The sequence below is a fragment of the Lissotriton helveticus genome, chromosome 1_1 (assembly GCF_964261635.1).
Source record: "Lissotriton helveticus chromosome 1_1, aLisHel1.1, whole genome shotgun sequence".
NCBI lineage: Eukaryota > Metazoa > Chordata > Amphibia > Caudata > Salamandridae > Lissotriton > Lissotriton helveticus.
Window position 1 is genome coordinate 1,495,037,900 of NC_136057.1, and position 25,651 is coordinate 1,495,063,550.

General features: G+C 40.8%; 1 protein-coding gene across 2 annotated transcripts in view; it reads right to left on the minus strand.

The window, feature by feature from the left end:
• Window positions 1–25,651, minus strand: part of COL2A1 (collagen type II alpha 1 chain) — a 122,325-nt gene that overhangs the window by 10,728 nt on the left and 85,946 nt on the right. For both annotated transcript variants that reach the window (XM_078686582.1, XM_078686574.1), the window contains 11 exons: window positions 21,882–21,935; window positions 20,454–20,507; window positions 19,483–19,644; window positions 13,046–13,153; window positions 10,433–10,540; window positions 9,626–9,679; window positions 7,994–8,101; window positions 6,287–6,340; window positions 5,754–5,861; window positions 3,991–4,044; window positions 3,478–3,585 (listed from right to left, as the gene is read on the minus strand). In XM_078686582.1, the coding sequence (XP_078542708.1) occupies window positions 3,478–3,585; window positions 3,991–4,044; window positions 5,754–5,861; window positions 6,287–6,340; window positions 7,994–8,101; window positions 9,626–9,679; window positions 10,433–10,540; window positions 13,046–13,153; window positions 19,483–19,644; window positions 20,454–20,507; window positions 21,882–21,935 (972 nt within the window). The remainder of the gene's footprint in view (window positions 1–3,477; window positions 3,586–3,990; window positions 4,045–5,753; window positions 5,862–6,286; window positions 6,341–7,993; window positions 8,102–9,625; window positions 9,680–10,432; window positions 10,541–13,045; window positions 13,154–19,482; window positions 19,645–20,453; window positions 20,508–21,881; window positions 21,936–25,651) is intronic.

Consider the following 25,651-nt stretch of genomic DNA (forward strand, 5'->3'; position numbering starts at 1 on the left):
TGCATTTAATATTAATAAGTGTTGTAGTGGCATTTCTGCGGGTGACCTTGCCAGAAATGTTTGGGCAGACAATACTGATAATCCTGCTTAGCATGGTCATAGTGTGATGTTAACATGTTTTCACTATTAACAGTGAAAAAAGTATTTGCTAGTAGCTCAGGAGGACTTTCTTTGAGCAGACATAGCTCTCAGTTTAAAAAAGGTAGAAGATCACTGCTCTAAACCCATCAATATATGCAGGAGGCACGACCAGTAATGAAACACAAAGTTGTAATGATGCTGAAGAGAGTATTGTTAAATATGTAATCCAGAGATATGTGTTGTCACTGAAAATTTGATGCATAAATAGAACAGTCCTTTTTGGAAGCATTGGAGCGTGAAAATGGATAGGACTGGTGGTCCTTGCAAGCATCAAAATGATACCAGAACTAGGGGTAGGCGGAATTTTTAATTCCTCCGGCAGAATTGGAGGAATTTTGTAATTCCACATTAATCTTGTAATGCAGAATCACTAATCAATTCAGCCGCTCGGCTCCCCTGGCAGAATGAATCATTCGGCAGCACTAATTCCTAGTCTGCACTAATTGGAACCATCAGGCAGCTCTCCAAGCGGGACAAGGGTGGTCGGGGCTGTGAGAAGCATGTGCTCCTAATGTCGTTGATGCTTGAGGTGAGGGAATGACTGTTCACAAGGGAAGCTAATAAAGTAACAATGCCCAACACTTCACAGAAACAATATAATGTTTTCATTGTCAGTAAGTGATAAATCCAAGGGTTTCTGCGCACAGCGTCTTCCAGGGGTTTCTAAAAATGACTGACGACCGTCCATACCCTATGTCTGCTGTAAAATATATAGAATGGTCTAACATAATCATGGCACTCTATCCTCCTTCAGGGGAGCAGGGCTGACATCCACCTCCTCTTTTAGTGTAGCTGCAGTTATCAACATATCAGACTGTACTGTGTCACGGATAAGCAGCTCAGCCAATACAATTCTCTCTGTTATATGTTATTGAAGGTCTTATCTGTTTAGCACTCAATTTGCAATAAGTATGACCTCGTAGTGCTTGTGAAATCCTAGTTTTGAAGATTCCATCACAGACTGAATTCTGATTTAATTTATGAAGTTGTATCACTACTGTACTTGTAGTTTTCTTATTGTGTAAAGCAGGTTTGTTTTAATTGTTGATAGCACTATGCTCAGAGGTCCTACACACATGTCTGGGTATTTGTGGTATTGGAGTTGCACATTTCCACAGTGCAGTGAAGTGGTTGCTGTATTTGGGGGCAAGAGGTGAGGACATGGGTCCTCTGACGTCTATCTACTGGCCTATCTTGGCTGTGTAGGACATGTGTTTTGAATTCTGTCTAATAGGGTCTGATGTTAGTTGGTGTAGGGAGTGTTGGAAGGTTCCATGCACGATGGGGCAAACTGGCAAGCATATGGCAAATCTATGCAGCGTTGGATCTCTGTGAGGTGTTCTCCCTGTGTTTAATGATTGCATGTTCTGTTTCTTACTCATACGTACAGTTGTGAGCACACATGCCTGTTGAGCTGTCGAAGTTCTGCAGAAAATGCCAACTATTGCACAGATGGTGTTTGCGCCAGATTGGACCCTCAGAGTCAGGCACAAGTTGCACATGGACCCAGTGTTTTCCACATGTGTTGTTAATTGGAACTTTGCGCTTTGTAAAAAGTTAAACCCTCCCTCTTTATAAAAGAGGCTGGTGCACACTGAACTGTGATCTTTCAACTCAGCATGTCCATGCTGTTGTCTGCATAACAAGAAGGGCTGTGATGGAGCAATCTGTGTGTGGGAGGGAGCGGAGCTAAATTTGAAACTCAATGAATGGCAGCCCTGCACTCCTGTGATTCACCGGTGGTTAAGTGGAACTTGAGATTAGCAGCAGGAACCGAGTGTTAATTAGCTGATATCACATACAGGCTTTAATTTGTTAATGTGTAAATAAGAGAAATCTTACTGTAGGGGTTAAGTACTGAGATAAGTACCTTGTTTGGATTCTAACGAGGCTGTCAATCGTGTCTCTGCCATCGTTGATGACATCCACATTATACCGCCCGCCCAATATATGGGTTCCATGAGGTAATATTTTAAATTTTCAGGCTGCTTGTCTGCTTTTAGCCCGCTGCCATCATTACGGTGAGGGGGCCTGAAAGTTTACAAAGTGGTTGGTGGTAGTGATGAGGGGTGAGCGAGGTGTAAATGTTCCTTAGGGAAATGTGCGCTGGGTGCTTACCCCGTCCATTGTGACTGCTTCGTCCTTAGCGTTTATCGCTTCTCATTTATACTGCACTTCTTCTCCCTTCTGGGGGTGGGCGGAACTCTGGAGAATCTAGCAGAGCTTTTGTGTAACTCCACAGAATCCTTCGGAGTAAAACTCAGCAAGTTCTGCCCACCCCCAATCAGAACACATGCAATAGCAAGTCAATCAGAAATTGCTGGCAGGATAGAAACATGCCATTTTGATGCTAACAAGGATCACCAGTCGTATTAACCGCATGCGCGCTAGCGGTTTTCCCGCTGCGCACTGCGTTTTTTCAAAAGCCGCGTTACATGACGAGCTCAGCTCGTCATCAGCGTACGAGCATCGTAACTCATGACTAGCTGAGCTCGTCATGAGCGCGGAAGGGGTTACGTTTGATCCTGTGTCCACTCTCTCTTGATAACAGTCTTCAATTTGTGTTCAGCACTCTTATGTGTCACTAAATTTGTTGAGTTTGCTTACTGTTTTGGTGCCTCATTTCTGACATGATTCTTTCACATTATCCATAATGAAATAGGAGTTGTAGGAAGAAATAATTCCTAACATATAAGCCATATTTGATCTATGGCATGGCAATAGGTGGAACATTGTCCAATTCAGACATATTGTCAGTTTCTCCTTTATGAGACACAACTGATAAGAGACTGTTACACCACAGTCAAGCAGTTTGTACAATTATAATCTTAAACAACATTTGATATCCAATTAATTCATCCAGGGATCTGTTTTGTTTTTGGTAATGACATACACTTTTTCTGAAAATAACTGTTATTAATGACAAAAGATCTAGAGATAAGTAGTTTTGAAATAATCACTTCTCTTCTAAGACAATTGTGTGATGTGCTCTTAGCTAACCAAGAATGGGAAGATTTGAATAAACACTATAACTTCTGAACTTTGTTCTGAGAGTTAGAGTTGAATGAGGCTGGTTGAGGGAATGTATACCATTTAGATAGAGTAAATATGAATACTTAGTATCTGTGAAGCATACTAAGCTAAAGTTCAATATGCGATGTAAGCATTTCTTTTTGTACTCTGTATAATGTTTCATGTTATCAAAGCTATTTATAGTGCTTATGCTGGCTTTGACTCATGCTGTACCATAAACAGTGATGTGCCTTAAAATCTGAGGACAATTCCCTCTTATGTGTATTTTCACTGTAGTGAAGCTAATATTTGTGATATACTTACAGCAGGGCCAGTTTCACCACCTCGACCTCTGGGACCAGGAGGACCAATAGGACCAGGCAAACCATTAGAGCCATCTTTGCCAGAAGGACCAACCGGGCCAGGAGGACCCTAAAAATAAACGAAGAAAAGAGTTAAGAGCCTGCTTGCAAATTAATTTCACACCATCAGCTATGTTGAAAACAAATGAAATATGAGTGACATACCAACGACTTACAATCCGAAAATTGTCTGCAATGGGAGATGGTCTTACAAAGTAGAAGCAAATCCTATACTGTAAAAATATGAGTCATGTTTGTATCTTAAATGCTAACAAGCTAAACATGGATTCATTCTGTATCACGCTAAGCAAAAAACAACCAAACATTGAGACAAACACTTTCTTTATTGAAAGAAACAGGTTTTTAACCATTCTAAATCTGCATTGTATCATCTACTCCTGGTTAAATGAAATTATGTAGTATTTACCATGAGTCAAGATATTTTCTCTGTTATAGATGCATGGTTAATACTTACTCTGGGACCGCCAGGGCCGGAGGGACCAGTTGCACCTTGATCGCCAGCTGTGCCCTATCGAAGGAAGATAGTCAAAGCATGATGCATGTTTTACCATAGACTAGTTCATTTGTACACACTTTCTGTGACATTGCAGAATTATTATTTAGTAACACAGTATAACACGTGTCAACCCTCATTGATTTATATAACTTTTACCATGACATTCTCTTTTTACAACCAGGAAGCAGGACATATCTACTGCAATTTAGCTAGCCAGTGGCTATCGAAGTGGATGGACGTCTCAGAAACTTTTTCAATTATTTAAACTTATCAATTCCACAAAAGCACAAAAAGAGATTTTATGAGACAATGCAACAGCTAATGGGCAATTTAGGAATATGATGTTTATCAAAGGTTTTTTGGGCATTGGAATGAGAATGCTATCATCCTATATGGAACAGATGAAGATGAACTGGAATGTTGAACTTCATAAGTAACAATTACTTTCTGGTTGAGTTCAGATATACTTTTGTTAACTTGTTGTGGGGCACATCATAGTTTAGGAATTATAAGATTGCCCCACATTCAATGTTAAACTGTTAGCTCCTAAATCTATGAAAATGTTTTGTGCCTGTATCAAATATTTCATATAACAAATGTAATTTAAAATACCTCTTTAATGGGAGAAAGATAATGCATTGCTATACCTCAGCAGCACAAAAAAACTGTAGTCAATAGTATTCAATGTTTTTGTTCATCTTAATTGTTTTAAATACCTTTTTGAGTGTCCTAGTTGCTGGAACTGCTGCAATTGTATAACTTACTCAGAATTATGTACACTATTGTTAAACTCTTATCCATAAAATAAACTATTGGTCCAAGAGTTAATCAAGAATGTGTTCACCCCAAAATTAGATTGTTCCTTCAGAAAATTCGTGATTTTAATTGGAAGCAGTGTAAAACTACTGCTATCGTGACATGTCCTGCAAGGTCCAAAATTAATGGGAAGAAAATAAAATAAGGTTCTAGTACACCCTCTATTTTCCACTGGTGCTCACTCAGCACTTTCCTTTCTGAAAATGCAGTCTACCAATCTGAAAGCCCAAACTGGTCACGGATCATCATAGCACTGACATGTTAAAGACAAACATATCTTTCTAAAATCTCTCTTCTTACGAATGTTGTCAGATCTACCAAGAATGTACTTAAATGTGATTTCAGAACATGGGAAATCTGCGGGTATTTCAATGATCTGTTCTGAATATTGTAGAACTCCTAATCCTCAATTTGTGCTGAGAGCTATGTTAGTTATGAGCAATGAAGTCAAGTTAAGACAGGGGATGAGCAAAATTAAAATGTAGCTGTGTAGGTTTTGCACAGTTAACAGCATTTACAATTTCATGACTTTTTAAAGTTTGTAATTTTTCACACAGCTTAACTGAAAAATATATTTTCCCAAAAAATCTCTAGATAGGAGATTTATCCAATCATTTTCTCAACATTTTTCTCCAGCAAAACCAATTCTTTAACCAATGTGTCACCCGCTATTTACTTTTAAAACTTTGCCATCTTTGAGCAATTAGAAAAGTTGAGGGAGAGTAAAAACACTTTAATGCAGTCGAAGAGAGCCAACTTCATTAATGTCACCTATTGCTATTTTAGGCACTCATTTATATTTTAGTATCTCCTTTTAAAGAGATGATGGTGCCGACATATCAGTAACGTGCTGCATGCAATATGTTTTCATGAGACATCAGATGACCTTTTATACTAATACTTACAGGAGGACCAGGCAGACCCTGAAGACCTGTGAAACCTCTGTGACCTTTTTGTCCTCTCTCACCGGCCTCACCAGCTTCGCCCTTGTCACCACGAGGCCCTTGTGGACCCTAGATCAATATATGAATACATAAATGAAATGGGTAACACATCACATTGCTATTTTTTTTATGCTTTCAATCTCCGTCTTACAGGTACATGTAAGTAAGTTATTGGTAAACAAAACTGAACCTCTGATCTGGATAATATATTCTTAAAAATACATATGTATTTTGCTTTTCTCGCAAACCTCTACCGATCCTGCCTTCTTGTTAATCTGGTCAAAGTACCAACCTTGCTTTAATACATTATACTGCTTTAATAAAGTATACTATATAAAAATTGCCACACAAGTAATTAATTCAACAAGTAGATGTTGCATTTTAGAATAATGCACATTGGTGCTATTCTGTTTATGTTCTGCACCAATATCTATAGGTAACACATAAGATAAATAATATATTACACCTAGATATAGAAAGCAGATGTTACTTACAGGCATACCACGAGCACCAGCAGGGCCAGATGGACCCAACGGACCTTGGGGACCCTAAGGGAAAGGGAAAGAAACCTGTGTTCATCATATTTAGAAAGCAGAATAAACAACTGCAATTAATAATAACTCATTGTGGGAGTTCATAAGGTAAATCATTTCTCATCAAAATAATGTCTCCTGTTCTGTTAAAAAAATGAAAACCATATTAGCTCATTCCTATCATTAAAGTTGTGATAACATCTCGAGATATCTTTCCTTTGTACATTTTGAGTTAGTTTGATTATCCAGACACAAAAACAATGTCTTCTTTATTCTTCAAACGTCCTCTGCTTTACTGCAGTACTGTATAAATTGATTTCTATTCACAACTGAAATAATGGAAACTATTTGTCAGATTCTGTGTTATGTGTGAAATTGCAAACTAGGGTTAATCTCGTAACATAAAAAGATTGATAGTATTATTCTTGCCTTTTCTCAATTACTTTTTTCAGTACCTGGCCAGGAACTACCCACTAACCAGGTGATGGATTTACACTGATCAGCAGGATGCACATTATGGAAGAAAAAATGAGCAGTGCAGGATACCTTCCTGGGAACCTAGCTACCTTCTCTTACGCCCCTGTTTACTGTTCTGAAGATAGAGGACCTTAAGGTGCTTCTCAAATTGTTGTGTATACCCGGTCTAAGAAATAGAAGAGATACACCATTCATGTCTTCCTATTTCTTCAGTATTGTGTTGCTTTAAGCAAGTTCGTCCCTTGAGGAAGTCAGGACATCACAAAGCCTTGGTTTCAAGGTGAGTGCAATCTCAACGTTAGACTTTGTAACACCCTTCCCAGGGACTTCCCTTTCTGAGTACATTTTAAAGGCACAGAGCAGAAGTAAAACATGACATTTTACAAACTTTAGTGAAGGGTTGTGATAGACAGTCCCTGGAAAATGACCCCTGGGCCCATATCACATATAGTGCATCCTGCTGTGGTCTGTACCACAGCACATCTTTAACTGGATGATATGGGCGCAGACCAGTTCAGTGCGCCCTATCACAATGAATGCTCTAATCCCAGTGCAGATGCAAACTTTTGCCTGTCCAGTGGAGGAGTGCATCACTGTGGAGGTAGTACAAAGCCTGCATTTGAAAAGGGGAGCAGACATCCCCTTTCACGTGGGTGCAATGAGTGACTGAACCCACCTGCAAGGGGCTGTCTGGAGGGCCAGTAGGACCCTTGCTCTTCTTCCACAGGGCACACTTGTGGGACACTGACTGTGGCACAAAATCAATGGGCCTGCTGACAACTCATTTGCCTCTGTGTCCTGGTCTGTGTAGAGGGAAAGTTTTTAGTCATTTGCATTGTGTCCTATGGGCTCACCCCTTTCAGATTGTGACAGTGCTAAATATGTGCAGACACAATCTACAATAGAGAAGGCCCCTCACAAGCTTCTTCAGCCCCTTTTGTTATACCAAACTGCTCCAGGTGTTAAAGAACTGGGCGCACATCCCTGTTGCACCCCCAGGGCACTTTTGATAATACTAACCCTGGTCACTTCAATGCCAACACCCTGAATATGTCACATGAGGTTCACAGAGATTGATGTTTTTTTACATAGCCTACAATTCACTCTTTCACCTATATTTATGATATTGTTAAATTACACATGCCTGTAAAGAAGGGGGGTCATTTCGTATTTCACTGAAAAGGTACTTACAGCTTCACCTCTGTCTCCCTGCTTGCCAGTTGGACCAACGGGACCAGGTGATCCGGGGGCACCAGGAGCTCCAGGAGCGCCAACAGGTCCAGTCTCACCACGGTCACCCTGAAATACAATAAATGGATTTTGAGTTGTGTTTTTACATGAAATGGTAGCTGCAAATCCAGAAATGATGATCTGTACATTTTTTACAAACATGTTCAAAGTCCTCTTTTCTGTTATGGGTCAATACGGATCACTGCACTAGTCCACAAAAACATATTCTCTGAGCATATGAATGTAGGTATGTTGTCCATTTTTCGACTAGTGGATGCAACATTTCGGTCTTCGAAATTAAATGTGATCAGGTTCAGTTATGATTTTGTATCTTTGTACATCAAAATTCCAAATAATTTGCCTAAAAGACATATTTTCAGGTCGAAAATAGTGAATGCAAATTGCACTCTGACTTTTTGAGACCTGCCAGTGATTTTGCAAAGTGACCTATTTGCTAATAGTTTGCATCGCAACAATGCCCATGTCACAAAATAACCTGTCTAATAAATATTAATTAAGCAGATTGTTATTTGGGACACCCCTGTGACTTGCATTCAAATTTCCAAACGGGAAACTTTTTAAAATTAAAAATCACCCAGTCTCCTAAATAGACAGGTGATGCTGCAAAAAAATGTTTTCTATTTGGGAAGACATTGACGGGAGGATGCAGGAAACCCGTAGACCACTGTCAACTCCCTCTGATGCCTTTCAAGAGGATTCCCAGGGGGATGTTGTTCCACATGGACAGCTTACCCTTTGTAAACCAATACCACAATAATTCATAAGTCAGTATCCGATCAATGGTTTGCAACCAAAAGTGTGGTCAAAAAAACAATAATAGATGTCAGTGAAAATCACAGTTAGGAGGGCTGTGACGTAGCTAGGTATCTGTGTTTGACGCATGTAAGAGTGGGAGGGGGGCTGGTGTGATGGCCGCAGGGAAGAGTGGGGGTGGGGCGGAGGCCGCCACTCCCAAAACTCGTGCCACCCTGTGTGTTCCCCCCAACCCACTCTTGCTATGCCACTCAAGGAGGGAAGTCTCTTAAATGTCCTTTCCTAATTATAATATGGAATGAGTCAAAGAACTTCCTTTGCAAATCAGAAAGCCATTTTTGGACTCACAAAAAGGGTTTTGTGCATAACCTAAAAAGTATTTTGTGGTCGCAAACTCACAAATTATTTTGTACATCGAAGGAATTATGCTTTGATTGTTGTTTTAGAGACTGATTAAAAATGAAAGAGCATTTAAGAATGATTCCCCTCTCATGCCACTTGAATTTATATGTTTATCACTAGCACTTTTCAGCTCTTGAAAAGCCTTCTAATAGCTTCTTGTTTTAAAATTAGCATCATTTTTTGATGTGAACATAATATAGTACCGGCGGCACATCCTGCTGTCTGGCACTTTATTTATTCTGAAGAACAAATGAATAACAATTTAGATCATTTTATTGTCTGGCGTCTTTACATTATACTTTCTAATTATTAAATGTTGAAACTAATGTCATAATACATCCCAATCTATTTTCATAATATATCCTAAACTTGTAATTACATGTATTACAAAATCGGCAGGCTGAACAAATATCTCACCTTAACGCCAAGAGCCCCATCTCTACCAGGAGGACCATCGGAGCCAGGGTTGCCCTACAAAATAAAATATTGGAGAATCGTGATTTACACCATCCAGCAAAGGGTTGATTGGAATTTTGCATAAGTTGTCTTTGCTACTGTACGGAAACATTTAGCTTTAATGTTCATTCATTCATTCGCTGTTCAGAAATCAAGAGCATTCAGCGTTAAACATCATTGCTTTTATATAATTCAATGGTTTTGCTTTCTAGGTGTGGAGTAAGCATGTCAGCTGTTGCCCATAGTTGTGGCACATGGTGGGGTTGAGTGTTTTTTATATGGAGACATCAAAGAGCTGTCTGCGTCTAAGAACATGCAACAAGGTAATTTTTGTGGCTGATTATGGACGTCATTCAGCATTCCAAAACTAAATGAGCCACACAAACCTTGATGACGATACATACAACACTAGAGAATATGTCTCTTTGTCGGAAGTCGTAAGAGTAGGAATGTATTTCGAAGACAGGCGCTAGTATATATTTCAACTAAGAGATTAGTCCCCCGATTAAAGACATCCCAGAAAATACAACAGTAGCGGTTGTGGAGGCAATATCCTTAATGGCAGCCTAAACCAACATACTTAAAGGATGTCAATTAATTGGGAGGAATACACTGGAAACATCTGTGGACAACACTGGTAGGTATGCGATATTTCAGTCATACCTTCCTTGATGTCTGCAGTTGTAATGTGCCTGTAAAACTGTTACCAAACATTCATCCTGTTTGCCACATTACCAGAAGGTACAAATGACCTCTTAGGTCCCTTACTTCACGTCCAGGTTCTCCAGAAGGGCCAGTCAGACCAGGTGGGCCAACAGGACCAGGGGGGCCACGGTCACCAGCAGATCCAGGGGACCCTTGTTTGCCAGGCTCTCCCTGCAAAGAAATAGAGAATCCCATCATTCAAGATAATAAACATATTTGATGAGCTGTAACGTGTACATAGAAAATACAATTCAATAGCCTTAAAACACCACTTGAACTGGTCATTTATTCTATTTCTCTGCCTTCTTGTAACTTACAGACTCTTGGACCACCCGTTATTTACCATGGGTCAGATTTATTAAGGTTTTGCGTCACCCTTGTGCCACGCAAGGGTGTTCAAGGGTGATTCAAAACCTAAGTGAGATTTATCATGCCACGCAAACCCATGATAAATATATATGGCCTAATGGCTAGGGCGGTCGACCTTGAATCTGGAGAACTGGGTTCGAGTCTCGGCAATGAAGCTGAACATCCTGTGATTCTGGGCAAATCACATAATCTCCCCATGCCTAACAAAAATGAACGTGTCCTCATGTAATGCAACTGGTGCTATGTAAAACGCTCTGATCCCCGATTCGGGTCAAGTTTGCGCTATATAAAACTCTGTAAAATAAAAAATAAAAATATATATATATATATGGCATTATAAATATACAGTAACGCAAGGCATCGCAAATCGCTTCCTTGCCTTACTCTGCGGCAGAGAGGCGTTCTATGGGTGAAGAGTGGTTGTTTCCACGCATCCACCCATGGATTTTGGTGCATTCCTAAATTTCCAATTAGTGGTAAAGCTGGGAATGTGTTAAAATGTTACGCACACCCCCCCCCCCCCCCACAGGTGAGCCATAACGAGGAGAAATATCTTTATTTTTCCTCTTTCTACGTATTCTGCACCAAACACTGAAAGAGGAAAATGCCTCAGGGGATTATTTTTGAGCAGGAAGGTGTTCCTTCCTGCAAAAAAAACAATCCTGCCTATAACGCAGGTACCAGTGCATCATGACGCTAGGGTGCCTGTGTTGGCACTAGGCAGCTAACAGTGTTGGTCATTGCAGGAAATCATGCGATGGGATAAGGAATATAAAACAAATTAATCATTAAAACCACTTAGCTTGCACTCGCCGCAACGCCGACACAGCGATGCGGCAAGCGCAAAGTAAGTGTTTTTCATTATTTATTATATATTCCTTATCCGTTGTATGTCACTTTCACACCCCCACTCCATTGCGCTTACGTGCACAGACCCCCACTGACAGCAAAATGTGTGACAGCACTAGAAAAGGACAGGAATAATTCATATAATGGTAAATATGGTGCGATCAAGTACCTTCCCTTTCACTAACTGCAGCGCAGCAAGGTGACTTGCCGCATTGCGCTGTGTGAAAGAATAATAAATCTGAACCCAAGCTTTTACGTTTTAAATTATTTCCTTTTTTTTGTCACAGCTGTTTCTCAAGGAAAGCTAATCCATACATTTACTCCTCTCGATGTTCCAGATTTGAATTCTATAACATTTTCCTGTTAAGTGTTATTTTCAGATATTATCGAGAGAATTTCACATCAATTTACTAATATTACTTTCTAGCTTTATTTGTACTTTGGGGTTTGTAGAAATCGGTTGGGGTATGTCCCTAACACAAAATAATGTTTGTGCTTCTGTTCTGTACCTTCCAAGCCTGACTTCCCTGCTGCTTCCACCTCCCCACTTGCAATCACCCGACATTAAACCATTTATCAGATGGGTTATTTCAACCTTCGGTTATGTACCCCTTTATGTGGAGTATTTTGTCCCTTTATAAACAGCACACAATCCTAATAAAGCAGATTTTGACAAATAATTTTGGGATGTGCCAAATAGATTTTGTTATTTGGAGTAGGAGGTTGTACTAAGAGACATATAGACGAAGCGCACAGTGAATGAGAGCCGTGGAGAGGGAACTATAATTGATTGAGGCCAGAACCGAACTGATATACACGGCAAAAAGGCTCATAATGCAATGTAAATTAGTGATGAGCGACAACAATTACTTAATCTCTATGGATTCTATACTAAATGTAATATTATCAGTAAACTTGATCATTGGTAAGCATATGAGTCATGTACGATGCCAAATTGTTATATAGATAGTGAAGGTGAAACAAAACACAAGTTTAATCTGCTTCTAAAGGCCCATTTCTTTTCTGCATTTAATATCAGCATTAACAATAAATTAGCGTGGCTGTTGTATTAACATCGTGATAGTGGCACAGCAAAAGAGCAGACTTGAAACTATAAGTGGCAATTTTCTCAGTTTATTTTATTTCATTTCAGGTATAAGGGAGACAGAGTCCTAGAAAGTGATATAACCCATCACTAACATTAACATTATAACATAAAATACGAAATGAGAACGAATATACAATATAAGAAAAAGAAAACTTTTCAAATCAGCTCCTGCCTATGTTCCATCATTAATTGGTGTAGCAGTATCACACCGGCTTATGTGAATATATACATACAACTTTTGGTATTTTCTTCAATGCAGTGAAGGACACATTTTTACCATTTGTCTTCATATATAAAGCTTAAGATGTATTAATTTTAAAAGTGTGATCTAAATAAATACAAGTACTTACAGAAGGCCCTGGGAGACCAGGGAATCCTCTCTCACCACGCTGTCCGGGAAGACCAACAATACCACGCTGACCAGCCAATCCCTGAGGACCTGGAGGACCATCAGGGCCCTAAAATAGCAGGCAAGATAGGTTAAAGTAAAACATGTTTTATTACTGGTATAATTTCATTTCTTTTCTTTGCACATGGAGGCCATCAATAACAAACTACAAGCAGTGAACCCTAGCTCCCTTGTGTGTGCTATATGTGTATGTTTAGGATTTATAGAGCACATGGCTGCTTCAAGATCCTTTCCAGCGCTCAAAGGAGTCCGGCTGCTACAAAAACCAGCAAGCACAACTGACAGAGTTAGAAAAGCCAAGCCTTTAGACGGTTCTGATAAATCTCTTCACTCAAGCTCAAGTGCTGATGGAGTGGTAGGGTGTTCCATAGTATAGGAACCAGAAACCTGAAGATCATCCCCATCACCTAGTTTATTTAATCTTAGGGGCATGAACTAGCCTGAGAGTGGATGATCTTCAAATCTTAGGTGAAAGGTATGGCTCAATCAGATGTCTAAGATAAAAAGGTATAGAATTGGCAAAAGCATCATATGCCAAGAACAAAACCTAAATTTGTTATGCTCGCCCACCGATAACCAGTGATTGTTGCTTGGTGATATACACAAGAACCTGAGCTGCCACTTTTTGAATAGTTTGAAGTCACCGTAACAATGTCATAGTGATGCCCATATACGTAACATTGCCAATAGCCTGGACCTGGAGTGAAAGGAGGAAGAGCCCATAGAATTTTCTTGAACAATCCTAAAAGACCAAAACAACATGCCGGCCCAGTAATTATCTGATGTTCTAAAGTTGTAATCTAACCATACACCCACATTTGTCACTACTATTTTGGGGACTGGAAGTGGTCCCAAAGCACTAAGCTACTATTTGGAACACCAAAGATTGGGCAGGTTCCTATCCACCACCACCTTGGTCTTTCTTCTGTTAAATTTCAGGCAATTGAGGCCCATCCAATATGCCAAAGCCACTACTCAGTTCCTCAGTTGCAAAGAATAGCTATCTATTTAAGGTATAAATGCAATCATAAGCTGAGTATTGTCTGCATACCACTCCAGGAGGAGGCCAAATTCTTTCACAATGTCAGTCAAAGGGCAGACATATATGTTTAAAAGGGTTGAACTTAACAAGGATCATTGGAGACCAATAGAGAGTGGCTGGTTCGTAGATGAGAAGGGCTTTATAGACACTTGAAAAGAGAAAAGCTCTTAAAAGGCCACAGACCACTTTAAAGCTTTATTACGAATTTCACAATCCATTTGTCTTTTAAAGAGAACATTGTAAGATGCCATATCAAAAGTGATACTCAAATCAAACAAAATGAGTGTCACAGAGCCACTTTGGTCGTGGGTTCATCTGAGTTCTTCAAGATAACGAGACAGTTGGTGATTAATATGTTGTTCCAGGTTTTTAACCAAAAGCGGGAGGAGGAAAATATGGGTGCTCACCTGATTAGAGGAATTTAAAAAGGCTCTTTGAGAGATTAAATAAATCCACCAATGTAAAGTAAGTAATGTGAGGGCACCCTGCTAAGTCATGCCGCAGTGCAGGATCCAGCATTGAATCTGATTTAAAAAAACTTAATACAACCATAAACATCTTCCAATGTGTCAAGAGTAAAAGAGCAAGGCGGAGCCCAGGGGACTCAGCTATAGGGGCCCTCATAACCATAGCATGCACAGGAAAAGTTGGGTAACTATCCAAGTTCATTTTGGCAAAACATCCTGCAAATTCATAACATCTCTCCACGGAAGTTGGGGTCATGGTATCCTTGCCATGGAATCTGACAAAGATTTGACAATGGAAAAAAATTCCTTGATGGAGTTGGAAGGACCCTCAATTTTAGAAGCATACAAAGCATAGCAGGCTTTTCTAAAAGGCATGTGATAAGGTTTAATGACATCAATTTATTTTGCTCTGGTGGCGAGATAATTTTCCTTATGCCAGCCAAGTTCATGCAGTTTCCAGCCTTTTTTAAAAACAAAAACAAAAACTGACTATTGAACCAGGGTTCAAGCAGTTTAACATTGGGTTTAGAATAAGTGGTCAGAGGGTTTGACTAGAGTGGAAAAGATCCATCATTTAAACTGCTTTATCCACATTGTCAATGGTTGACTTTAAGGTTGGTTTAGATGCACTTAAAAAGTCACCAAAAGCAGAAGGATCGACTTTTGACCAATTTCTTTTCGCACTCAATAGAGTAGGGTTGAATGATCTAATAGTATAGACATGGGGATCTAATAATGATCTGTCCACACAAGAGGAAAATATGAATGAACTACTAGAGTAGTAAAGTTCTAAAATTCAGGATCTAACATAAGTCCTGCATGATGGGTGGGAGCAATGGACAGGTTTAAGAACTGCATAAATTCTAGGTCGTTGGTTAGATTGGACACTGAGCTGAAGCCATTATTGTAAACATGGAGATTAAGATCTTCAAGGATGTTAAAGTCAGGGAATTTGAGGTAAAAGGTGCAATGGCTTCCAAAGGAGCTTGAGAAAATCTGGATGGCATACCTATAAAGAAGCATCTGTGCAAAAGTTTAAAAGAGAAAATGACACCTTCCCAATCAGGGACCAGAAGGTCAACTACTGTGTATGTAAAGTCTCATTTAATAAGAATTGCAATACCACGTCCCCTTTTAGCCAGGCGATCTGGCCTGAAAATGCAATACCTTTCCGGAAGAGCCTCAGCTACATTTGGAGCAAAGCTATGGAAGCACCAGGTTTCCATTGAGAAAAGAGCACCTGGTCTCTGATCATTACTAAAATGTTGGATATCTAATTTATGTTTAACTAACGAACAGCATTTAAAACTGAACAAATGAAAATATTCTGTAAAAAAGAAGACAGGTCTTCTGTCTTTGGTGAAATCTGAAGCAAAATTAGAGTGCATTCATGCTGCTGGGACATCCAATGAACTAATAGTATGAGTGCAGCTTTCCACATTCTTAGTTCGCCAGGACAGCAGAACTTCAGAATAGCATTGAAGACAGATGTTAGGAAATTGCCCATAGTGTATGGCCCCTTGAGCAATCTAGGCATCATGTTTTACTACTAAAGTTCCATGAGACAAAAAATATGGTCTGCATGACCTACCAATGAGGTCATAGTTTCAGATCTGGTTACATTCACTGGTGACTTGTCTATATCATCATAGATTATTGACTGGTCGTCTGCCACATGTAGGAGAGTAGGGTCTGCTTCCTATGGCCACCCCACTTTTTGCTGTGATTTTCTGGTTTTTCGACTTTAGATTGGCTGTGGTCCTGCTAATCAGGCCCACAGCCTAGCTGTTCTCTCTCTAAATTGATACCATGTACTTTAGGTACATACCAGACTGGTTACTGGGTCACCCTTGTGAGTCCCTGTATAGTGTACCATAGGTACCCAGGGCATAAGTGCACCCACGGCCTACCAGGGGCTGCAGCATGTATTGTGCCACCCCTGGTTGGGCTTCCAAACTGACACCACAGGTCTGTTCACACAGCCTGGGTAAGGTGGTGTAATCACCCCTTACTTAGATATAGTATATCTATATCTAAATATATATAGACACATAGTAGCCTATAAGTCACTCCTATGGCAGGCCTTAAAAATTCTGGAGGCAGAGTGCTTGTTTTTATGTGAGAGGGTGCCCTAGCATGAGCTGAGCCCCTCTGCAGCTTTCGGAACCATCTCCTTATAGCTGTTCTATGATATAACCATACCATATACTCTTAAGTGCATTATAATCCTCGCGGTTAATGCTAACTTTGGTTTGGCTTTATCAAAACATGTTGTGTAAGGTGTCAAACACTTTGGAATACTACGCCCCCGCCCCCCCCGCCAGTCCTGGCAGCGGGGGTAGCATTCCACCCTTCTAGAGGGAGAATAAATGTAGTTCCTGGTTTACCCGGTTAAAGTTAAACAGAGCCTCAGCATCACAAAATGGATGCTGCTGCCACAGACACGAGTCTGACCTCCAGCTGCTGGACGAAACTCTGGTAGGGGAGGCCTGGACAATAGGTTTCCTGTCAGGGGAGGTGCTAGCACCACCCCAGACAGACTTTAGTGTATTGGTGCAGGGAGGGCTGCATTCAGTGAATGCTTTCCAGACACTGCCTGGGGCACACAAGGTGCTCCATGCATAGCCCGGTTCAAACCCTGCTCTGGCATGAAACTGGACAAAGGGAAAGGGGTGTAACCACCCCCTTCCCAGGTCCACCCATAGGAGGGACGTTACAGGTAGTCCAACCCCTAAACTGAGTATAAGTATAGGAGCTGTGTCCCTAGGACTTTAGATTACCCTGGACGAAACTTTGAAACATATGTCCTGGACCTTCGACCTTCCATTTTGACTGGAAGACGGAAGACATCTCCCTTGTTGTCAAGAAGTGACCACCCTGTGCAAACATGCACCAACAGCAACTTTGCCGGTCTACATTGTCGAGGCTACCGCCGAATCCCGAAGACTCTGTGACACAGGGCATTCCAGACATCTCTGACACTGCTCGACGATCCCAGCAAAGCTGAGACCCATGGCGGACACGCGAGACGTGGGACCAGAACTCCTGGACATCCTGTATTTTGCTAACTGCATCGACTCCTGAGGTAACTCGCAGTTGTGCATTGGGGTACAAGAAGCCCCAGACCAGAGCACCATTTGCACCGAAGCTCGAGCCTCCACACTCCACAAGTGTCCCATGGGGCCCACTCCTGCATTTCAGCTCAACACGTCTTCCCAGTTCCTAGTCCATTGGCTAGTAAGCCCCTGGAAGACTTACTTTTGAATTTAACTCACTTTCCTGGTTGCTCCAGGCTTGCTCCAACTTCCCTACAAAGGAGAAGCACCACAGACCTTGCTGGTCTGCACTGAAGCCAATCTCCAAATCTTGCATGGATTGCGTTTGCCAAGGTCTGTTGGGTCCAATCTGGATACCAACACTGCAGTCAACTATATCCTTTGTGGGACAGCTTGAATCCAGCGCCTGGTCATCGTCGACACCTCCTGGTCCTCGTGGCTGAAGAGACAAGTTTCACCTTTTCACCTGAAATCACCCGACATCGCCTGGTTCCTTACTGGTTCCTTCCTGGTCACTGGCTAGTGACCCAGACTCTGTCCCTTCAGCTTTCAGGTTCTTCAGATCTTCGATCCACCCGGACACTTTTTCTCTGGTCTCCTGCAGCATTTGTTTGCAGATCTCCATTGAAATCGACGACGAAACCCGACACCAAAAGATACCTATGCACCCGGCTTCCGTGGGTGAGGTAACACTGGTATTCCTGTAGCGTCGAGGTGCTTGTCCCTCCAAGGGTCCTAGTCTAAAAGGGTTTCCTCATAGCTAACCTAGAAGTGTCCTTAATCTTTAAAATTATAACTTGTTCATTTTCCATAGAAAGTCAATGGTAACTCGCGGCTGTGTTTAGACACTGCACACGTCTCCCGTGGTCCTGCTCCCTAACCTTTGGTTGTTTAGAGTAGCCCCAGCGATTCCCCAGGCCCCAGGACTGCTTTCTGTTCCAGACGTGGTTCTTATACCACTATTTTAGTATATGGTTTATGAGGCCCCTAGGGCAAAACGTATACTGTGCAACTTATTGTATGCTAATTAAGTAACTTGTATTGTACTTTTACCTCTGACCTCATAAAGAGTGCAGAGGGGTTGTGTTTAGAATAAATACATATAGATTTGATATATACCTTGTGTGGTGTACTTTCATTTGGTATTCAAGGGATTATAAATGGTAAAACAACTGGCTTAACATGCTCCCTGAAGTCTTAGCCTGATGACTGTTGGTCCATGCTACTACTAGGATAGCTTTCTATAAGGTTGGCTTTACAATCACCATCAATAAGGGTCGATTAGACTGGTGCAAGGTGCCCACTAGAACTAGTGGACATCATATGCCAGGCTAACATCTCACACCACAGTTGTCAGAGATCATTGTCAGTGGACCATCAATGTGGTTAGTGCTCGGTCATTGATGGCCTGTCACTCGCTAGTTGATCTCTTGTCACTGAAATTAGAAGCCTTTCTAAAACATACTGTCAATCAGTTCAGTGATTAATGATGGACTGTCAGGTCAATATGTTTATTAACCTGAGGTTTAGGCATATTCACCAGAAATTTACTTAGTGTAAGTTTTAGCAACCAATTAAAAATATCAGCATTTTTCAACATATTTCAATAGGCTTATATTTTATCTATAGAGACTTTCTTCTTAATCTAAGTAGTTGTATTGACCTTATAAAGAGATGATTGTTAGGCTAACCCATAGATCCTGTAAACATTAAACTTTATCGCCCACACAGTGGAGGCAGAAACAGGTTCAAGCATTAATGATCTTCACATGTAGTGGTATCAGAAAATGATAGCATCCACATTACTACTTACATTAGGACCATCTTCACCAGGTTCACCCTTCTCACCAGGAGGTCCAGATGCGCCTTGGAGACCAGGGTCACCAGCACGGCCAGGAGGACCACCATCGCCACGAGCACCCTTGGGACCATCTTTACCAGCAGAACCAGGTGGTCCAGGAGCCCCTGGGTTACCCTGAAAGAAAATCACCAAAATTCTCAATATACCTCACAATATAATTCCAAAAACAGGTAATAGATCTGTTCACTTCACTCTGCAAAACAGTTTCTCAAGTCATCAAACAATAATGACTTCATCATCTTGTGCCAAAATTCACAAAATAAGTGCTATGTGGCATACACATGCATATGTTGGCCTCTGCTTGGGGAACAGACCTTATTATCCATTTTGGGTAATGTGCCGTTTTGACAATAAAATATGGTGAGGGTTGCATATATACCTGCCCATCATGAGGCCTATTTGTGTCACCCCTTTTATTTGTTGACACCTCGAGCTACTGTGGTTCATTTTATTTTCCTTCATGTTCAGGGTGATATCAAATAATTGGGGTACAGGATGTGGTCTAGCGCCTAGAGTGGTCGACCTCGGAGCTGGGGAACTGGTTTTTAAATTCCACGCTGAAGCAGATTTTCAATAATCTTCTCAAATAATACCAGAAAACAATTACATTGTCTGCAGCATGCATGTTGAGCTTTAATAGAATTGCTACATTTTATCCTCGTCTCAGTATAAACATTCTTCTTCAGCAGTCACTCCTCTTTTTTCCACTCATCGCACTAGCAATGTCTAAGGGGTAAGTGGTGAGTGATGACACTGACAATTTCAGGGTCACTCTTTTCTTCTATCCAAGTCTGCATGATCTGAGTTGATACCCACGGTATGAAAATCTTTTTATTATTCATAATGCACACAGATTGGTTTTATAATTCAGGGAAGGCCATGACCAACACCATCTTAGTCAGGAAAAGCAGTGAGTAACTTACATTAGGGCCCGGTGGTCCAACTCTGCCAGCAGCACCAGGGAAACCAGTAGCACCCTGTATTAGAAGAGAATTCAAAATGAATTTCATAAAATGAGAAGACAATACTTTTCCTCATATTTCCTGAGCACATTATGGTTAGGATAATATCTTCAAAGAAAATATTTCTAAATATATAATATTGCAATAACAATTTTCACAGCTAGGGTTTATGATCATTGACTATTAATCACAGCTGCTTTCCTCTTCCGCCCTATCAGACTGGGAGGAAGAATGCAGTCTAACGTGTCATGTGCATGAGAAAGACGTATATTGTAAACCATTCATAGCAACAGGCCTTAAATCGGGAAATAAAACATTTCTACATTACAAACTGGAAGATATAGAGACAATTAAACAACCAGCAGGAAAGAAACAGAAGCAAACACCTTATAAAAACCAGAGACCTCCATCTGGCTCATTTATGTTTAACAGCAACATATTTTTTTATGCACCTCTACAGTTCACCTTGTACAATCGTTAGTTGTGATTTAGGCGTCCTTTCTCAAGCACATCTCGGGTTAACTGGAGGAGCTCACTGCCCCTACTATCAATCTAGCAGCACAATGTCTGCTTTGCACATAAGCTATTCTTTTGTGATGAGAACATTGTGGTGTTGCGGGGATATGAGGGGAAACGTGATGGGAGCTATGCAAATGGGCCTACTGGGGAAGCAGGGATCAATTACGACAGGAGACGGTGATTGTGGTATAACTACAGGGACTCACCTCCGTCGCCTGACTGGCGTACATTTGCGCGCCCTTTACTTTTATTACATGCAGGTCACGTGACCATAACGTTCTGGACGTGTCGTGACACGTCACACGTCACGACATCACAAACATGTCCCTCTATCATTCATTGAATTAAATTATCTGCTCTAAATAATGAGTCTGTCAACTTATGCCAAATTCTTTTGAGACATCAGATGTCAGCTACAAATTTAACTTTATCAAAATTCCGTTTATAAATAGTGTAGAAGGATAATTTATTTAATCTACTTTAAGATGATGTTGCTGCATAAACAACATATCTCCACTGTGCAGTTCAGGAACACGTTTTATATATGAAACAGTAGCAACAGCTTTATCCACTTATCATACCTACACATGGCTAAAAAATAAAGGGACAGAGTAATTCCATCATATTTGCACTATTTTTCATAAAGGGGCCAGTGTCACACAAGGCATTATTGTATAAGTGGTAGCAGTTGTCATATATTTAATAGGCAAGTGTGAATAATTGTCTACTGAGCATTAAAGTAATATCATCCTTTGCACTTTGTGGCAGGTCCTCATGAACTTCCTGGTCTAGAACACTGATGGTAGGTACCTGTGGATTGTCTATCTCTGTGTTCCTAATTAAGAGTGTTAATGAACAGGCAATACTTACAGGTGGTCCTTGTGCACCACGAGCTCCTTTGGGACCATTCACGCCAGTTGGACCCTGTGAAAAAGAAGAGGGCACAAAATATATTCAATATGCATGCAGATGATTGTATTCTTATAATATTTTTAACTCAGTGAGCATGTAAATATGGGGATTTGACATCCAGTTTGAGTATGTTTAGTTTAACAGAATAGTGCCACTTTCTCAAAGGTTCACAATGGATATCCTTTCTGAGTGTCAAGTGGACACTGAAGGCAGAGGAGTAGAAGGCCATGCATGTAACATGTGCAGGAAAAGGTTATACTTGAACAGAAGAGAGCGCAACACAGAGAAAGGCTGCTATTGGGAATATATTGCAAGGCTCTACTTATATAGCTAATGTACATACAGTAGAACAGGAGAAATGTTCACATCTAGAATAGCTGGATTAGACATGTCCATTCTCTTAGTGGACTTTAGATTAAATAAGAATTTCCAGGCCTTCATTCAAAGAATTGCAGTAGTCATGATTCCAATCATAAACATGAGTTTTCGACAGAATGAGGATTATAACCTGCTTAGTAACACAGCACTGCTGAATTGTTTTCCCCAAACGCCTGGTGGAACATGTTTGCAGCAAAAAGTGCTCAGAGAAAAAAAGACTTGTAGAAATCAGTGCACATACACTGATTCCCTTTGCAATTCCTAATTCTGAGGAACTTTACCTTGAATACTTGGAAAACGTTGCACTGGGGAAACACCAATACCAATTGTATTGACAATTTTAAGGGGTGGGGTGGACATTACCCAAATGATAATTCTCACATAACCAAACCTAACTAAAATACTGGATAAATTGCAACTTCAAGCATATAAAAGGATGTTCAGGCTGCCACATTATACAAGAGATTGCATTATCAGATTAGAACTTGGATTGAAGGCTCAAAAGTGGTCTAAAATTGGTAACTTTTCAACATATTACTATAACATTATCAAGGCCCCATCTAACACCTTGAAATCAGTTCTTCAACACATCTGAATACAAAAGAAGAGTCCTTGGTCGAATTATTTAAATAAATCAGTGGACACTCTCCAAATAGACATGTCTGTGCTAAAACGATCCTGAAAAGACAGATAAAATTACAGTCAATATTAACTGATTTGGCCAAATTAAGTTCTATGCCGGTATTTGAAGCAGTGGCTACATCTTACGCTACACACCGCCCGCTTTGTCTAAAACCACAGCCATACCTTCATCGTTCGGTTGGAAAGATATGTCTAAAACAAATCATAGCTACAAGGTTGATGTGCCTACAGTTTAAAGATATAACCCATAAATGGCACACCCTTTCCATGATAGTTAAGTGCAGACTTTGTGGTTACAAAAAGGAAAGGTTTAACCACCTTCTGTGTTCTTGCCCTGCACTATTGAACGCCTGCCGCACCCTATTCAAACTACTCTTCTTAACACCCAGTATACAAACCTGCATAGAGTCAATAAATTATGGGCCATATTATCAAGAAAGGGCGATACATTATCGCCGCTTTTATCGGCAGGAAACTGCAGAGAAAGCGGCGATAATGGGCTTGATAATAGGCCCTTGTGATTTTCCATAGAAGCCCAGGTTCTAGTGTTAACCTGGGCTTCTATGGGAATTCACAAGGGTTTATTATCAAGCCCATTATCTCCGCTTTATCAGCAGTTTCCTACCGATAAAAGCGGCGATAATGTATCGCCCTTTCTCGATAATATAGCCCTTCGTTTTTAACATAATGGAGCTGTGTGACCTGCGGTCTGCTAGAAAGAATTGCTTAAAAACACCAACAGACTGACTACAGCTCCTACTAAAAACACCAAATTAGTGAATTGTAATGCTTTAATGGTTGCTTTTTTAATATGTTTTCGGGCAAAGCACTTTTTTTATGGTTTTAGACTTTGCATTACCTGCATATTTAAGTTACCTGCTTAGTAATGACCCGCCCATTGTTAGGTCTCGCCTACTCAGTGCGCATGCGTTGCTTAGGAAGAAGACCTTTAGCTATCAATTCACTTTTCCAGTCACAAACGTGCACGCGTTGCATTGCTTTGAATGGCAACATGTGCACGTTTGGCGATTCCCTTGTGGGAGCGAGCTTTCAAACCATCTGTTAGTAATAAACAGATGGATCCTGCTTGCTCCCGCAAGGGAAACAGGCGCAGGCCCCCTACTCTCTCCCCTCCCCATGCTGCCTCTCATGAAACGTTCTTGTGTTTTTTTACTTTGATTGCGCGTCGTGCGCGCTTGTTTTTTTTTGTTGTCTTGGCCATCTAAGTCCTTTTTCTATGGTCATACATTAGGCACACTCCTAGCTCTGTTTTGAAGAGATGCAGCAATCAGTTTTACGCATGTCCACAGTAAAAGGGTACTTTCAGGGGGCATGCGTGATGTAAACCTACTGCTCCCAGCTCCTGCTAAGTTGTATTTCTGGCTCATACACCCTTCTTAAAGGGACAAACCCGCTGACCGAAGTGCTCTGGTGGTTGACACAGGAGCACTCGGTACGATTGAGCTGCTGCAGGCCACGTGTCACCTAGAACATGAGAGAGAGCCTATAAATGCCTGGCAGGGGCTGGGTGGTGTGCGGAATACCCTGTTCCCTCGCAGGGAGATTGGGCTGCAGAAGACTTGTGAGCAGACAACATTGCTCTACCAATAAGGAGGACTGTGTCATGTAGAAGATAGTGTCCCCCAAAAGAGAGAACTTTGACTCCAAAATATATTTGCTAGGTTAAATCATATCCCCACCAAGGCGACGCTGAATTGCAAGACTCGCAAACCTTCAAGAGGCCGGGCTGCACGAAAGTCTGTTCCACTACACTGTATCAGGATACACAAAGCAGAGGAAGGGTCTCTTCTACTCATCGCGTAACTAGCACCAGCATGGGCATTGTGAGTTGTTTTTTCTACTCAAGTGCCTGCCATGAAGTAATTGGCTCTAGCAGCAGGACTGTACACAAGTAGTCTCTGTACTCCAAGGAGAGTGTCTGAACTTGCAGAAAAATACCTGCTTTACCACGATGGAGTGTGCCCTACATATTATCATTTTACACCAGCAGAGGGGCTGCTTCTAGAAACCTCTTTCATTGGTGTGTGGAGGGAGTAGAGCAATCAGTATTCTGTGCTAAATGACAAATATATTTGTTTTCCATGCGTACTCTTTTTTTTAGGATGGCTTCGAAAGAAGGAACATAGCTGCCAAGTTTTCATACTTGCTATGTTTGTCATTTCTATGGTTTAAGTGTGTGTATGAGTGACGTTCTATTTTCAAATGTTGGAAACACCAATTGACACTTTTCTCGTGAGTAATTTAAAACATTTATTTGGCTGCCTCTGTTTTCTGTTATTGTATGCAGACATATAACATAGCAGTGAACATGATCCTAAACAGGGCATACCTGTTGGGGTTCTAAGCGCTTGTTAGCAATATTAGATGAGCTTGTAATAACAATGAATTTGTTATGGAAATGTTTTAATTTTAAGGGTGTGAATTATGCATTTGTTACGTTTTTAGTAGGGTAGCTGTTTTAGGATTGCTTCACTCGTTTTCCCCTTCAGTCCACCTTGCTCTGCAGTCTCTCACCACTTAGCACTTAATCTTTCCGAAATTCTCCATCTGCATGTTATTCGACAGCTCCTTCCTTTTCATCACTGTCTTTTCACGTACTTCCTTGTGTTGCCCCCTACACCATTCCCTTACACACACACACACACACACACACACACTCTTCTGACCTGTAAACACATTTTATTTTC